Source organism: Rissa tridactyla, chromosome 3, assembly GCF_028500815.1.
Source record: "Rissa tridactyla isolate bRisTri1 chromosome 3, bRisTri1.patW.cur.20221130, whole genome shotgun sequence".
Lineage (NCBI taxonomy): Eukaryota > Metazoa > Chordata > Aves > Charadriiformes > Laridae > Rissa > Rissa tridactyla.
This window is the reverse complement of record NC_071468.1, coordinates 38505827-38523695: the sequence shown is the minus strand read 5'-3', so window position 1 is coordinate 38523695 and position 17869 is coordinate 38505827. Positions and strand designations below refer to the sequence as shown.

The 17869-nt window shown below is 38.3% G+C and overlaps 1 protein-coding gene across 8 annotated transcripts; it reads left to right on the top strand.

Annotated features, from left to right (window-relative positions):
• The first annotated feature begins 532 nt into the window (after positions 1 to 532).
• Positions 533 to 16634, top strand: SLC30A6 (solute carrier family 30 member 6). Of its 8 annotated transcripts, none has more exons than XM_054193799.1 (14): positions 535 to 763; positions 3174 to 3260; positions 3888 to 3972; positions 4920 to 4962; positions 7540 to 7605; positions 8023 to 8103; positions 9361 to 9396; positions 10208 to 10302; positions 11015 to 11063; positions 13010 to 13129; positions 13416 to 13518; positions 13834 to 13881; positions 14471 to 14539; positions 15792 to 16634. In XM_054193799.1, exons 1-14 carry the CDS (start codon positions 761 to 763, stop codon positions 16287 to 16289), a joined length of 1383 nt encoding a protein of 460 aa, XP_054049774.1. In that variant the 5' UTR covers positions 535 to 760; the 3' UTR covers positions 16290 to 16634. The 8 variants fall into 8 exon arrangements, with proteins under 8 accessions (XP_054049775.1, XP_054049776.1, XP_054049774.1 ...); XM_054193806.1 differs by lacking the exon at positions 535 to 763 and adding an exon at positions 1184 to 1370; XM_054193802.1 differs by lacking the exon at positions 535 to 763 and adding an exon at positions 2136 to 2154.
• The last annotated feature ends 1235 nt before the right edge of the window (positions 16635 to 17869 follow it).

Sequence of the window (17869 nt, the reverse complement as noted above, 5' to 3'; positions counted from 1 at the left end):
TAGTGGGAGGTGTCCCTGCCCAGGGCAGGGGGGTTGGAACTACATGATCTTTAAGGTCCCTTCCAAGTCTAATCGTTCTATGATAATGTTTTAACCTATTCGGAGCAACGGGAACAATTCTCAGACCTTCAGCACACAACAAAATCACTGAATTTTCAACGGAGTTCCTGTAGTTGGGAGAGCTACTCTCTCTTCGAGGTTCTGCTACGAAAAAACCAACTCTGAAAGATGTGTACTTACTGCCGTTAATGCGGAGCGCAGCGGCAAGGCGCCGGCTGGGGGCAGCGATGCCACCATGATTTTAGGTGTATTTTTGTATGAAGGATTAATCACACCGAGGAAGCGGTGGAAGGAAAACCGTGCCTTTGTGGAACCGTTGCGACAGAGCGTCACGACTGCCACGGCGGAGCCCTTTCCTTGAACAGATAAAACGGGCCGGTAAAACCCCGCGGGGCTTCACACAGAAGCCGTGCGTCGCAAGGGAAGGCGGCTGCCGCTGCCTCTCTGCCTGAGCGGGAACCCACCGCGGGTTGCGGGGCGCCGCCTCCGGGGAAGGAAGGACAGAAGGGGCTGGGCCGGGCCACTCTAACGGCTGAGGCGCCGCCGCTCCAACGGCCCCTGAAGGGGCTGCCGCTTCCGTGAGGCATCACATCCGCTGCCGCGCACGGCCTTACGGGCCCGCTCGTTGCCGTAGCGACGGGGGCCTCCTCCGCCTCTTCCGGCTTCGCATGGCGCCGTCTCTTCCGGTGCGGGGAGTAATATGGTGAGTGGCCCCCGCTGGGGAGGGGAGGGAAGTCGCGCGTGGGAGCGGGGCGAGGGAGGCGGAGGTGTGGGGCGGCCGCTCCCGGGCGGGGGCCGTGCCGCTGCGGCGGGGCTGGGCACGGCAGGGCGCCCCGGGCCCGCTGCCTGCCCGGCGCGGCCCGGCTCGGCCCGGAGCGCGCCGCCTCGCCGCCCCCTGCCCCGCTCCTGGCACGAGCCCCCGCCGGGCTGTCGGTGACGTGGCTGCGCGCGGGGGTTCTGCCCCGCCCGCGCGGGGCCGCCTCAGCCGTTCCCCTTAGCCGGGCGCCGCCGGGGGGAAGGAAGCGCCCCTTCGCCAGGGCGGCGGGGCGGCCGTTAACGGCTCCGGGGCGCGGGAGGAGCGGGCGCTGGGGCTTTCTGTGTAGTGCTTCCTCTTCAGATCCCCCCTCATAGGCCGCGCCGGGCGGGTGGGCCCCGTAGGAACAAGCGGTAGGGGCTCAGCTCTGTCGCCGGGCGGTCTGGGCCTCGGTGGTTTTCATTCAGCACCGAATCATCCGGGCAACGGGAATCCGCCCCGGGACACACCGGCTGCCCGGCCCCGCGTCAGTGAAAGCGCGGGGCTGTTGCCCTTGGTACGTGCGTCTCGCTTCCCAGGGAAGGAAAGTCCTGGGAATGAGCACCCTGTAGGCTTGTTCAGCTGCGTGTCTTGAGTTTTCCCTGTTGATGCTGAGCGCAACTGAGTTGACATCGGTAGCGATGACAGGTGCTGTCACCTGTTGGCGTTGTAGGAGCAGACGCTGCCGCTCATTGTAGAAATACTTCTTGTAGAGCTGTGCCAGTGCCACATGGGGACCTTCAGTGGCTGGGGTGTGGGGCAGCCGCCCTCACGCTTAGCACAGAGGTGTTTCTCGCCATTGTGTTGCCACAAGTTTAGGGGGTAGGGAAGCTTTAATGTCAAAGTGCAATGTGGGCTGATTAGAGCTTGCTTCCAGGGGTGAGCTATATATCTAGCCTGGTTTTGTATGGGGTTCTCCTCTGTGGTACAGAATGCACAGCTTTAGGGCACAGCATACTGTGTATAAATCGGGGAGATGCGGCACAGGGCAGCTAGGCAATGGACAGTGCTAACAGCATGGGAAAGCAATGGGTGCCAAGGTGACAGTAACCTTCATAAGCAGGCAGCCTGCTGCCTTTAGGAAAGCTTTCCGAAGTGTTCTTTCATCCTGTTTGTCTTTACTGAGAAAAAAAAAATAGTCACGTGATGATTTGATAGTAAAGAAAATAGTAAGTGCCAGCCTTTTGCTCTAGGTGAGCAAAACTTGGGATCTGTAATACCGCTTTTTTAATTGATGACCCCAAGATATACGGGTATTTCTACAGATACTGTGAAATGCAGCTGTGCTGACAACTGTGTCTGTAAGTTCATTGAGTCTGTTTTGGTAACCAGCCTGTTAGTATGTCTTTTGTCTTCTGCTTGCAGTTACAGATGTGATAGCTTACAATCAAACCTTATTTCATCCAGCCTCAAATTGCTGCATAGGACAGACCACCCATTACAAATCCACGAATTTCTATTGCAAATCAGAAGGGCTTTTCGTGTGGAAGGCTTACTTTGTGTGAAGAGTAGAATGGAAGGTGGTTAGCTAGAACCTTCAGCCCTTTTAGGACAGGGAGAAAGTAGCATGGTTGATGAATTTGTCTGATAGTCTGTTCCCTGTCATGCTTTCAGGAGAGCCATGTAGCATCCCCCTCGCTCCCATCTCCCACATACCCATGTGCCCTCTCCACCCTCAGGAAAGGAGAGGGAACACGTACAGTGACTGCATTCTACTGTGCACATTTAGGTTAAGCCATGGCTGAGATTGTTTGTATGTCTTATTATGTTACTGGCCTTGTGTCCACCACGTTACAGATGATACCAGCATTGTTTTTATTCCTCTGATGGGTTCTCGTTTATATATATGTGTGTGTATAAATATATACAATATTTTCCTGTTTAATAAACCAATTGGCTTTGGGTGGGAAGTGTGCTTTGATAAAGAAAAATATTTGTGTTTTCAGAACATCTGTAGTAGTTTTACTTAAATAAAAGTAAAAAGCCCACTCTTTAAATGGTATTTTGGTATGTTTTCCAGTAAACTTGAATTCTGGATTATATGTAAATGAAGCTTGATTCCAAGTAATTCATCATTATCTAAAATATAATATACTATATATTACATTATAGTATAGTATACATATATAATAACCATTTAAAGTGACTATTGAAAAATATTGCTGAATTTCATGTTTATGGGCTGTCACTAATTAACAAAAACCTCATTCTGATTCTTAATATAAATATGAAAATAGTTCATAAATGAAGATCTCCTTTTTGCTAATTTAAATTATGATTTAAGTAAAATTTTTAATTAAACTTTAATATTTTTTTTAAGGGGACAATACACCTGTTCCGAAAATCACAGAGATCGCTGTTTGGAAAGTTAACACATGAATTTAGGCTGGTTGCAGCAGATAGGAGGGTAAGTATTTCTTTTAAAAAAATGAATAACAATAAAAAAGACATTAGCTGTGATAAATGAAACTACATTATTAACTTGAGAATGTTTTGAGAATATGTCTTTGAAATTTTCCATCTGTGCTTAAAAAAAACAATCCAGCTGTGAAGCTGAATGCCTTCCTGTGCTTTGTCCCTGTCAGTTAGTATTCTCCAGAATTGTATTTATATTTAATGCATTCAGTAGAACTGCAAACTGAATATGCACAGACATTTTTGGGACCTAAGTTCCAGCACAAAGAAAATAATCCACTAATATAAAGTTGTATAAGTCTGTCTTCAAAAGTCACACGGTGCGTGCTGTAATTAAATGCAAGTATTATACAGGGGTGATTTTTCTTTTAGACCAAAAAGGTATTTTAAGCATGATGCACAAGTGCTGTTTATAAACAAGTTTTGAGACAATCTGTAAAGTTGAAAACAAAATCTGGGCTTATTGTTCTGAAATGAATTGTAAATTTTTGGGAGGGAGGAAAAGACAGTTCTGCTTGCATGATGAAGTACTGCAATATTGTTTTGTAAAACCAGATAGATATATTTTTGTCTTGTAAATTTTGGAAGATATAAAACACATATCTATTCTCATCAACAGTCCTGGAAGATCTTGCTGTTTGGTGCTATAAATTTAATATGTATTGGCTTCCTGCTAATGTGGTGCAGCTCTACAAACAGCATAGGTAGGTCACTCTCTAGTACTGAAACTACATCCAACTACCATGTGTTTCTTAGCTTGTGAACTTCCAATATACTAAAAAAGCAAAGTTCAGCACGTAAAGGAGATAGGTGGTTGCACAGCCAGGTTTGGAAAGTGCTTCCTTTTGATTTACCACAGTCAGCTTAGAGTCATTTCTCGATGGCGAGTGTGGATGGGTGAAAGTCCTTCAAAGTTTGCAAGGTTTTCCAGAACTGATGGGTTTTTTTCTTCCCACAGTACCCTCTTTAAAGATCGCAAAAAAGTAGACTTCGAAGCTAGTCCTCAGACCTGTTCCTTGTATAAATAGTACCAGTGACATATAGCGACCCTCACTTGCAGTTGAATGAAGATATTTGTAGTGTGGCAAAAGGCTTGTCCGATTCCAGGAACACCCCTTTTCAATATTTTTTATATCTTCTATTTTTGCATAGGGGCTCCAAGATGCTTCCCATCCTCTGTACTGAAAGTGGAATACCTTACGCTTTTTATTTATGACATAGGTTTTCTTGCAGTTTTAAGATGGGTCGGAGATGCAAAACAAGTAAAAAAGTCTGTTGAACCTACGTTTCACTGCAGTAATGCACATAAGCAATCTCTTGCTTTGGCGGATGAAGTATTACTAGATCTCCTGACTTTTCTGTATTTACATTCCTAGTCACAAGCTTTATACCTTTTGTGTCTGGCATTATTAAGTGCTTTATTAGAATTTGGATTGCCACAGTCAACCTGTTTATGAAGTTAAATGTATTGAGTGTTTAGGACGTTCATATTATACACACATACAAAATACAGAGAGTCTTACTCTATCAGTGGAGACAGTTTATGTCGATACGAAATGAAAAAGAGCTACACAAGAGGGACTTAGAAGAATACAACTGATTTCTGCATTGAAAAATTATATTCAGTTTTAGTATTTGCTTTTTTTTACAGCTTTAACTGCTTACACATATTTGACAATCTTTGACCTTTTCAGGTGAGTTTTTTTTCCCGTTTAGTCTTACTGTTCGTTTGTGCCTGTCTTTGTATATTTCTATACATATAAAATTTATTTAGAGATACAAACACATGTTATTTAGAGTCATCAGTATAGAAATACTAACTGTTTTGCATATAGCTTAAATAAGTATAAAATTTTACATCACAATAAGTAGATGTTGACAAACAGCATAGCTGTATTGAGAATGACTAGTAACAAATCAGTTTAGTTATGGATTTCTCTATGCAGATGTGTAACAACATAAAACAGAATCTAGCATCAAACTGTTATCTGGTGGTTCACTCAGAACATTTCCCTGATGTCACAGTCATTGATTCTGAAGTATCCCTCAGTTTTAGCATCAGGAAATGAGGAGTATGTAAGCCTGTTTCTATTTAAAAATACTTCAAGAGCTAGATCCTATGCACTCTACCAATAAGGTTATTAGCTATTTTTAGTATTTTTCCTGTTTCCTAAAAAAAATTATATTAAAACTACTTAAAGTATGAAAGTTCTGAACACTTTTGATAATATTGATAATACAGACATGAAATATATTCAGTTCTTACCTGAGATGCAGATTGGTAGCAGTAGTTGGGAAATAAACTGCATAAAATGCATGTATTTTTTTAATTATTAACTTACATTATCTTCCTTTATAAGCTCACTAGCTTATAAAAAATAGGGATCAGCTATCTGCAGTCTTTTTTGCCCACTACATACCGTTGCTTATCTGAATGATAGTAAAACATTTATAAATAACATCAGCAAAAAGGCAGAAAGGAACAGGAATGGTTGATATAGGCACAAAAATACCAAACTGCTCTGTGACTGCATTAGAATTGTGATATAACTTCGATGAATCTTGTATTTTTCTTAGAATTTTGTGTCTACTGAGTTTTGTCATGTTGACTCAAAATAGTTTTTACCTTGGGGAAAGTTTTGATGTTGTATTCCATGTTTGTATATAATATTATTTTTTTAGTTTTAGGAGAAGATAGAATACCCCTGGCACTGACATATTAGGTTAATTAGGGGTCGGACTAGAAGATTATTCTAACTCTCAATGATCTCTTTCAAGAGTTTTGATTTGCTGTAAGGGTGAACAATGCTCAGTAATTCTGCTGCAAAAATCAATTTCTGGTTCTTTCATTTTTGTCCTCTTCCTGGTCATTTATAATAGTCTTACTGAGTATATGAATTTAGTATTTTGTGTATGAGCAGTATTATTTCCTCTGCTTTTGTTTTTATTCCACACAGCTGTGGATCAGGTTGAGAGGATGCAGTTGTTCAGCAGCTGTGGGGATGAGTTCTTGATCCAGTCTCATTTAACTTTGTCGTTAAGAAACGGCTGCATAAAGGCACAGATGGCACTGAATCGGGGTGGGTTCCAATGAAAAAAAAAAAAAATTGTCTGAAGGGGTCAGTAAAGGAAAAATTGGCATATTTTGGCATGTTTCATTGGCATGAAACAAGACTCATCCTCGAAAAATTCAGGCTAGTACCATGAGGATAAAATAATTGGAATTTCAGATGTTCAATATAAGAGAAAAACTTGGAAAGGAAATAGCAAGAGAGACCTGTGGCTGTCAGTGAATGGCCAGTTAGATTAGAGCTTGTGTAGGTGAATGCAGCCAGAAAAAATAAATCTGTTTTGGCCATATATGTAGGCAAAATGCACTGTGGAAAAGACAGACAATACTTGGCATAGCCCGAGGCTTATTCTGGTACTAAATCTAATCCATGGTATGTCTCTAGAAGAAGAGTTTAATGGAGAGCTTTCTTCACTGTTTCACTGGGATACAAAGGAAGTGACACAGATGTGACAGTCCTGTTATCGTGCTTATCATCTTCCTTCTCGTTTAAATGGCCTTTCTCAGGTTACAGTATTTCTAAGCAAGTTGATAAAGCGCACGTAAGAAGAGCATTTACTGGGTGTCTAGTTTATATTTTCATAGGCTTTTGCTTTGTACTTTTCATTACTACATGTGACATTACTATGTGTGATACCAACCAGTATTAAAAGAATTTTCTCAAATCACCTTTGCCTGTTAGTCAGATACTGGGGTACCTGGTCTTGCATGCTCCAGGTCCCTTTGAGGAAAATTCATGGAGTGCATGCAGCTTGAACACTAGTTGTGCTGCTTTGTGTCAGGACCTCAGTGTAAAAATGCATTGCATTTGGAGTTCTGGTAAACTTGATTTAGGTTAAGTGATGTTCTGTATTGAAGAAGGTTGGTGGTAGCCTTTGTAGGCACAGCATGCCTTAAGTACAGCATTAAGGCTGTAAGGTCTAAGGAATTAGACCAACTACCATTCCACTACAATTATTTGCTGCCCTTCTTCTGTGAACAGCTGAGACGACATCATGCAGTCTCAGTGTTATACCCAAGCACAGCCTTTTCTGGATTCACTGGAACCCTCATTGTAACAGTGATGGAGGGGTTGAGTTCGTGATAAGACACGGTTATATTCATTTGTTCAGTTCTGATGGCTGAAGTGTGTATTTGTAGATTATCCAGTTTGTAAAGGCTGCAGTTATTTATCATTGTCTAACTCTCCCCCTTTTTTCAGTTTGGTAACATGTCTAATAAGCTATTGGGTAATGATGAAGAAACCCAGCCCAGTCTATTCATTTGGGTAAGTACTCATAACAAGGTTTAGTGTTTGATAATGCAACATTTGATATGTTGCTGACTATCGTTGCCTGTGTTCCCAGACATCCATGACTAACAACCTCTGTGTAAAAGACCCTAAAAATAAGGAGACCCAAGACTGATGCTGTAAAGAACAGTTGCAGAATAGGGGAGGAGAGCTTAGGGGAGGGACAGGAAAAAGAACTAAGAAATGCTTAATTTTGAACTGTTTGTGACAAGTGGAGTGTTGGCGTAAAAGAAATTGGAAAATAATGCCTATTCCATAAAACTTCCAATTTCTTCCCATCTATCTACTCTTTAAAGAACTGGAAATAGTAGGTTTATCCTACTGATTCCTGCACAGACCAGAATGCATTTGATGCAATGTTCAGTGTTTCTAAACCGAATTCTCAAATTTCAGGTTTGAAAGGTTTGAAGTTCTAGCCGTGTTTGCATCTACAGTTCTGGCACAGCTTGGTGCTCTTTTTATACTGAAAGAAAGGTAGGGATATGTACCATTTTCTATGATTTTTTTGTTATGTATGAAGATATTCCAGACTAAGCAAAAGCATATGCATTCTACAAATGTAGAGAGATATTGTAGAAAAAAGTTCAGATTTCTTTAAAATATTGCTAACCCTTACTGCTCACTTACATTGATTACACTACAGGTAGGCTTTAAATGAAATGATAGGTATCAATAAAAGTAATTAAACAGCTTTCAAGGAAAAGACTCAATGTTCTTAAGAATCGCGTTTTCCAAAAAGTTAGGTATTTCATTTAATGCATTTCCCTATGCGTCTTGATTTTTTTTAAGTTAGTAAATAAATAAAACTTCTTACATTTTATTTTTTTCCTTCAGTTACTTCATGAAGTAAAGCAACGTCATAATATATTAAGGATCTGAATGTTTAAACTATCAACTTCATCAGTCCATCAAAATGTGCTCAAGTATTAATTTGACATACTGTTTACTCTTAGAAGCATTTGTATTTCAGAGGTTAGCCTAAAAAAAAAATCTTTAAAAATGAAGTGGCTTTTATTAACATTTGGAATTTAAAACGGGCGGTGTACCTTCCATTTTTCTATTCAAGGGCTCTATTTTCTCTGTAAAGGGCTATGTTAACAACTTAGCAATTTTATACTATGGGTTGCTCTGTTGTAGGGACAATACACAGAATCACATACACTGGAATGAATTCTAATAATGACAAGCTGTCAAAGCCTCCAAGTTTTTAAACATCAATTTTAGGAAATTCCCAAAACTTACCTTAGTCAAATAAAGCTTATTCCTTATTCCTTAGTTTACTGGTGGGTAAAAAAGATTTGTATCTCCACCACAGTGTCCCACATCTCCTTTATTTGGCCTTGCTTAGTGAGAGGCTGTAAGTCAAGGATTTCAGACTTAGTTTGTTGCGGTTACCAACACCAGTGGTGGCAGTAGCAGTATTTTTTGGCATGTTCATTTACAAGCTTCTTTTTATTGTATAGGCAGTGTTCATGGTAGCTAGCACCTATGTGGTACAGTTTGGAAATATTTGGAAAATCTAAATTACACCCTGCTTCTTTTCAGTGTTAAATGCTTTCATCAGTTATAAAAACTGCTGTGCCTATTTAAGCAATTCATTTTTTTGCAGTACTGTATTTGTCAGGTTTTCTTTATGAATGGCAGCTAATTCTTCAGAACTGGAAAAAATATGCTTCAGGTATCAAGGTTTTATTGTATGAATATAACTCAAATTTTCAATTATTTTTGTAGTGCAGAGCGGTTTCTGGAACAACCTGAGATACACACGTAAGAAATTATTTTGACGTGTAAAATTATAGTTTTTTCAGTGTCCCTTTGCGTTTCTAATTCTTAATGTAGCATGTATTAATTATGCAAGTACATTCAACACCAAGTTGGTTTTGGTACCTTGGCATTTATTTCAAACTGTGTGTAAGCTATATTGCAAACGGTTTTTTCAAGGTACAATTGAAATATAACACACGTGCTCTTGTAAATAATGAATTAACTATATATCGCTGGTTTTGCTAGTTTAGTTGCTCTCATTTCTTATGGAGGCCTCTTAGAAGGCCTGGTGCGTGAGGGGAAGGATGCTGTGATCATTAGGGAGCTGGGGGTGTTGCAAAGATGATGAATATGGGGAAAGGAAAAGAAGGTGTTATGGGGCAAAAGACTGGGACATGGCATGTGTGGTGAAGTTGTAGTTCTAAGAAAGAGTAGGGACGTAGGGCATAATTCCATGGGAAACTAAGCTTTTTTTAGCTCTGCTGCTGCAGGGACAATGTATTTATATCTTCAAAGGACGAACATATATGTGTGTGCATATATGCAATTAGTTAAGAACTGTTACTCAACATTATGAATTTTATGTACAGCCTAATGTGATAATACGTACGAAGTTCAGTGATCTCATATAACCATTAAAATGATAATACACTGCCAGTTATTACGCATTACACTAGTTTATCTTACTCTTGCTTTCAGTCTCAGTGAAAGATAGCAAGCAAAGTATTTTGATATTGTTACTAGTAATTACAGCTTGATTTCATGTGATGGTGTGAAATTAAGATACTTTTTTTTTTTTTTTTCCCCTCCCTAGGGGGCGACTGCTGGTTGGTACTTTCGTGGCTCTCTTTTTCAACTTATTTACAATGCTTTCCATTAGGAATAAGCCTTTTGCTTATGTCTCTGAAGGTATGTGAAAAATTAGTCTATAACAAGAGTTGGGAAATGATTTTAATGTTCCTATTTTTATCAAGGTATAACTTGTCTGGTAACTTTCTTAACTAGAGGGTATATATTACTGTTACCTACATTAATATAACTTCATGCAATTTAGAATTGCCATCCAGACTTCAACTCTAGTTTGCTCATGGGGCTCTCTCAGAAGTATGTATTCATTAATATAACAAACTGAGCATCATTTTAATGCTGAAGTACGCTTTATTTTCATTCTTTTGGATTCAACCAGTGAAGGTCATCTGACAGATATCAGAACTTTTAAGATGTTTTATGGATATATTAGTGGATAAAAAATAATATAATAGTTCTTCTTAATAGCTCTTTTACCTGGAGCTTTTTCACTGTGAAGTAGGCTTGCAGTCATTCCTGCTAACTGTAAATTGTTTATAGCTATATAACATACTTTTATATAATATAAATATAATTGTGATGGTTATAATAGTCAATTATATATGTATTTAATCAGTTCAGATGATTATGAGAGACGGGCATTTTATTTAATGCCTGGAAAAGTTAGACACTGGGGTTTTTTTTAAGGGAATCTGTTGAGATATATTTATTCACTCGTACTGTATTGGGTTCTTTCCTTAAAATAAAACTTTAAGCATACTTTAAAATGGATACCTTTACTTGTAGTAATTTTATTACCTTCTTTCTTTTGCAGCTGCCAGCACAAGTTGGCTTCAGGAGCATGTTGCAGATCTTAGTAGAAGGTAAAGCTTTATAATATTTTTCAAAATTGTTAACATCTGGAAGGTGGTGGTTTTTTGTGTATAATAATGATTTGGATGGGTATTGAGGCATAAACTGTTGTGTATTAGAGCTTTTAAAATAGCTTTACCTACTCTAGGTCTGGTGTATGAACTCTAGAGCAAACATTGTCTTTCATGTTTCTCAGATACATCAATCTAATAGAAATACATCTTCTGCATAACTTTCCCTTTGAATGTGTTTGGTACATTGTATGTAGTTCTCCTTGGATGAGGTGAGGTAAACTAGCTTTGTCCTGTACAGGCTTGAACTGTATTTCTCAACAATCATTACCTGTAGTAATTTGTGTTGGGGTGGGCACATGACTAGGATGGTTGCAGTTTAAATGTGATCTATGAAGCAGGTTGCACACTGAAACATAGCTATGGAAACTCCTCACCTGTCCAGCAGCAAACTGCTGTGTCTTCCAGGGACTGAAGGAGTGTTGCTCATTCGTCTTGTCTGTTAACTGTCTTGCTTGTATTGGATATCTGAATGTGAGATAACATTGTTTGCAAATAATTTTGTCAGATGTCAGAAATGTTTATTTTGAGCCATACATGTTCTTCCAAGTTCCAATGCTGTTAGTATCAAAAAATGTTAAACCATATTGTATAACATGTTAAGTATGCTGCAAAGCCCATCTGTTTCTGCATGTTGTGATTTTCATATACAGTTGAGGAAAGCAGAGAACACTGGTTTGTTCAACGTAATTGATTTTATACAGGTGTAAGGTATTATATCATCAGACACAAATTCTGCAAAACAGCTTGGAAGACTAACAATAGGGTTGCCCAAGTACCTGGAGTTTCAGTGTGGAAAATATTAATATTAATATATTAATAATAAGAAAATGTGGATAGCAGTCACAGACACTAGCAGTTTTTCTTTAATGATATGGTGACACAGTGTTACTGGGGAGGACACGGATGGACAACTTGAAGGGCTCCCAGATCAAGAGTCTAGAATTACTACTGGGTTTTGGGATAACCTGTAGACAATTATGCCAACAATTTCTTAAAAATTATTAAATTTGGTTAGTACGTATACAGCTATTTCAGGTGTGTTCTGTGAAGCTGTGCTGATTACAAAATATATGCACCTCTATATAATTATGTTGATTAAAATTCTTACAGGAGCAGACCAGCTCATGATGTCTAAACATAGGTTGGTTTTAAACAGAGCAACAAAACATTTCATGTTGTCTTTTCCTTTAAATTCTCTAGTATGTGAAATACATTGCTGGGAAGTACAGAAACCCTTTTCTCTCTTCATGCTCCCATTGATAGGAGATAACTATAAATAAATAACTTTTCCCAATGTTCCCAGTTTTTTTGGTCTCCTCTTATTCACAAGGCTGGCCTCCTCCTTCTTTTCAGACTCCATCAATTAGTTAGCTTTGGCTTTAGAATACTTTTTCACACCAAGGTGGCAGATGGATTGAAGACTAGAGATATGCAACCCCACCATGACTTACATATATGTAATAGCAATATCTGAACCTGTAAAGTACTTGTGTACAGCTGACATAGCTAGCTATGTTACCAGAAAATAGAAAGTAGCACAAGATATGTATTTTAACATGTAGAAAAAAATAATATAAAATTTAGTGTACTATAACATTTTGTAGATGCGAAGATAGAGGTAAAGCAAATTTAAGATGCAAGAGGCTAAAGATTAGTTTCAGATATGAGAGAGAATGTGACGTGGATCTAAACTTGATTAATTTTTGCTGGCATCAGACTATTCCAGAACTTCGAGCAGAATTAGAAGGGCCTTTTTAGTCCCCAGAGGCATCATTTGCTGTGACTGCAAGGTGTCAAATGCTGAAATTGTGGGTGTAACTCTTTTGCATTTTGAAGTAACGCTGAACATCTAGCTGACAACTGCTTTTTCTGTTTCATTACAGTATTTGTGGAATCATCCCAGGATTGAGTAGCATCTTTCTGCCACGAATGAACCCTTTTGTCTTGATTGATATTGCTGGAGCTTTAGCTCTTTGCATTACATATATGCTCATTGAAATCAAGTACGTACAGTTGTTTAAAAAAAGTAACTCTCTTTTTATCCAGTCTATGGGAAATTGCATTTTTTACATGAAAGGAATGACCTCATCAAAAGCTGTATTTTGTATGAATGTGATTGCAACTCCGTTAATATATTCTTTTTTGAAAGATGTATAGTTCAGATGAAATTAGTATGTGTAATATTCTGTAAGTGTATATAATTTAAAAGAATGAAAAAGAATCAAAAGAAAATTCTTACACCTTTCAAAAATATGAACACCTGTTTTTCTTTAAAATTGCTCTTTCTAGCAATTATTTTGCTGTCGATACAGCTTCTGCTATAGCAATTGCTTTGATGACATTTGGTACCATGTATCCCATGAGTGTCTACAGCGGAAAAGTACTTCTCCAGGTAAGGCATTGCCACAAAACAAGGGGTTTTTTTGTGGTTTCAGTTTTGTTCAGTGTCTTTATTTTTTCAAAAACATAAAATATGTTTTAAGCATTTGAATAGGAAGTGTTCCAAGGGGAATTTGTGATGTGCTAGAAGAATTTTAAGGGCAGTAGAAATACACATCATGAAGTCGTAAGAATTTATTGTGTAATGCTATTGGTCTCTTCTGTATTTAGGCCAAACTTACAGGCTCTCTTATTTTAACAGGCCAGTTAATTTTTGTTATAACTTTTTTCTTCTTTGTTTTTTTTTTTTTTCTTCTTTTTCTTGAAGACAACCCCACCTCATGTGATTGGCCAGTTAGATAAACTTCTTAGAGAGGTAAGTCAGTGTATAATACATGACAGAGCGCGTAGAGCTAAAATTAAATATGGATTCAGGAATACAAAGAGTTTTTGTAAGTAGTCCAAGAAGATTGCTAAAAAAATACTTTTTTAATGTTATTTTTTAGCTGCATGCAGAAAGTATGGATCTTGCTATCTAAGATGAATAGTGTCATTCAGGTATCTGGAATAAATCTGTTAAAGTAGTGCAGGCTGGTGTTTTTATTAACTAAATAGAAGCTACTGTTGAAGAGCTTTATGAATGGGAGTGGGGAGAGGAAAAGGAGTACAGGCAGCTGTTGACTTACAGCATATCAAGTTGAGAAAATACTGCAATTTGGCAGCAAGAATTACCCTAAATGAGTTACTTAAATCCACTTTTTGGATGGATTTGGACATTTAAGGGTACAGTAGATAAGCATTAGTGGCATCATTAACAGACATCATCCATTCTGTAGTATGGAAGCTTTTATTTCACTACTGAAAATGCTGTATTATTCAGCTATGTGTAAAAGTACATTTCTAAAAGGTTTTGAAACACTATTTCTAATTTAATTTAATGTTTCTGGATATTTGTGTAAAATTAGGTTTCAACTTTGGATGGTGTCTTGGAAGTTCGAAATGAGCATTTCTGGACATTAGGTTTTGGCACTTTGGTAAGTTATGTCTTTATTGTCTTTTTAGCCTTTAAAAAAAAGTTGTCAGTTACTACTTTAAATTTTTTATTTAAATAAAGTAAGATATTTCTTCTGAAATCTTAAATATAAAAAAAAAATTGAGGAAGGCAGTACTCAGTCCTTGTGATGTATTGCAGAACTTCTCTTCCCTTGTCCTTTTTATTTTTTAAAAGCTTTGTTATTGATTAATATTATTTATGTATATTGCAGCTCTAGATTAAAGCATGCATTTTGCAACTGTAGAATCACTTTTGTATTTTGGTAGTGAAGAAACCCCCAAACAATAGTAAAGACATTTTTCAGATGGCGTATTATTGTAAATTGTCTCAGAGGGGAGAAAAAGAAAACTGTAAACCTTCAGGTACCAAAGGTCTACAGTAGAATCATACACTTTCAGCACTTCTGGGGTGGGGGTGGAAAAAAAAGGTCTACAGTTGTGTACTGTAAACTGAAAAAAATCAAGGGTTTTTTTTTGTGATACAGAATTATCACACAACTCAATTATTTCTAAGTTGATGCAGGTATGTTGTGACAGATGGAAAATTAAGACTCTTAGAATTCTTTTTTTCTACTTCTGAATTCTTACAGAATATATATAGCACAAGCTGTGAACCATGTTCTTTACTAAATATGAACTGAAAAAGCATGTGAGAGGTTCTATTGTGTGTCCTGTTCTCTTTGCAGTAGTAGTTCAAGGTAACAGAGATAATGTTACTGAGAGGAAGGCAGGGGCAACCCGCAGTTACATGCACGTCCAGGAGAAACTAGTCTGAGTTCCACAATGGGCTCTTGCCTCTGTTCCTGCTAATGGTCCCGATTTGAGTGTGCCTACCATGCGTGTTGTCCTCTTGTCTGCTCCAACAGCACACTGATGACACTTTTCCTAAAAATGGAGTTTGTCTCCATTTCATTCTTCTTTTGGGCAGCTTTTTGTCCCGTCTGTTGCCTTGCCTTTCCTGCCATCACATGTTGTATTTATAGTTTGGTTTTAAGACTCACTCTTCCTGAATGATGATCTTGATGTGTTCATAAGAGATCAACGTATTAGGAAAGATCAAAATGTATCCTAATTGTGGAATTATTTAATCAGTTTCTCAATTGAATCAGTAGTCTCTACTGCAAAAGGTCTTTGCATAATTCTTTGCAGGGTAACTTACCTCTTCTTGAATGCATATGGAGAATCTCTATTGAAGGAACAGTTAACAGCCGACTTATTTTTATCACTTTCTAGGCCGGATCAGTACACGTCCGAATTCGGAGAGATGCAAATGAACAAATGGTACTTGCCCATGTCACTAACAGATTATACACATTGGTCTCTACCTTGACTGTTCAGATTTTCAAAGATGACTGGATCAGACCTACCTTATCATCTGTGCCTATTGCAAACAATATTCTGAACCTTTCGGATCATCATGTTATTCCAATGCCATCTTTGAAAGCTGCTGATAATTTGAACCCTGTTACATCCACTCCAGCTAAACCCAGCAGCCCACCACCAGAATTTTCTTTCAATACACCAGGCAAAAATGTGAGTCCAGTCATCCTTTTAAACACTCAGACAAGGCCCTATGGATTGGGCTTTAATCATGGATCCGTACCCTACAGCAGTGTACTCAATCAAGGATTTGGAATACCGGGAATGGGAGCAACTCAAGGATTCAGAACTGGTTTTACAAATGTCCCAAGCAGATATGGAACAAACGCTCGTGGTCAACCTCGACCATAATAAACACCATTATTTATTGTACTTAAGGGTATTGACTTAATTCTTTTATTACCCAATTTTTATAAACATTTGGAATGTCAGATCATTCTAAATGGCTGGGAACAAGTGCATTGTTCATATTCATGAAATGGTTAAACTGCAATTTTTTTCTTTGCATCAGCAGTAGCCTGTGTAATGCCACAAATATTTTCCAGACTTACGATACTTTACAGGTAGTTTTTATAGAGCGTCTATTTCTATTCGGCTTTTTATTCACTTTTCTTTATTTTCCCAAGAATGTATTGAGGTATAGCACAACTCCGTAAGAGAGTAAAATTTTGACCAGGTAGCATTTCTTTTCTAATGTGAATTGCTTGCTGAATGGCTGAGAGAATAGGAAATTGCAGAAATACAAGTCCCATTTTTGGAGATGTTTCGATTGCTGTATTAAGCCATCTTTTGGCAAAGTCACAATTAGGTTTTGGTTGCAAAAATCCAATATTCATATTGTGGCCATTGTGAAGACAATCTGGCATTTCAGATTCTAATTAATTCTGTGAGACCATGTTTTTACATTTTTATTGATGCTTTTATAGAAATTCAGATGGTTCAGCAACCATTTTCTAATTGTAAGTATTCCATATTCATCTCTGATATTTCTTCCTTTTTGGCTTAACTGCAAAATTATTTAGCAATATAGTGGGAAATAAAGTATTTCAAACTTAAGATTTTACAAGCACCTCTTTTTTATGATTGACCCTATTTAAGATCCAGAGCAGATGGCTGTATTGTTTCTGAAGCCAGTATTTCATTTTTCATTATGGAAAGTATTCTCTGATTCGATTGTGACTTTGTATTTTTCCTCTTTGTATTTTTTCTGTAGTTTCAGGGGAAAAAGTATCTATTTATATTCCTGGTTTATATCCAGAGTACAGGTCAGTGATCGCTGACAGTTCTTAGTCATTGCTAGAGTGCTTAGCCTTTGGGGCACACTTGGAACAAGACTGCCTAACTTGTCTCTGCTTTTGCATTATCATTCCACTGTACATCTAGAAGGCCGTATTTCTTCAGGGCCTTTCTCGGAGAGCTCTTCCCTCTGACTGCTGTCTTTTTCTTCAGTGCTCTGATAACACAGAAAGGCCTTTTAGAAATACTCCAGGGTTTTTTTCCTGTTCTCCTGTGCAGTATGTATCTTTTAATTCCCAAGCCAATACCTCGTCTGCATTTTCTTCTGCATGTCTTGGCTGTTGAGGAGTGGGTTGCCCATTCCTGTCGTTTCACTTGCAACTCAGGGTGCTATATATCGGCTTCCACCTTGTTAATCTGTATACTAAGTAAGTCTTTTCATTTGTCCAGGGTGGTTATATGGAGCTGTAGTATCTCAGGGACTCCAAAGATATTAATATGTTACCTGAAGATAATGGGTTTGGTAGAGAAATCTTTCTCTTGCGGAACTGAGTTGAGAAAACAGCCTTCATTTGAATTTTAAAGATCTGTGGCCTCTTCACACTGGCTGAGGATTCCTTTTGCTGCACAAGGATGTTGCTTTCCTTTTCTTTTTTTTTTTTTTTTTCTTCTCTTTTCCTCCCTGCTCCACTACC

Coding starts and splice junctions, on each gene's coding strand:
- SLC30A6 (XM_054193799.1), top strand. Junction 3,973..4,919: donor CAGCTCTACAAACAGCATAG/GTAGGTCACTCT, acceptor TTTTTTTTACAG/CTTTAACTGCTTACACATAT. Junction 10,303..11,014: donor TTTTGCTTATGTCTCTGAAG/GTATGTGAAAAA, acceptor TTTCTTTTGCAG/CTGCCAGCACAAGTTGGCTT.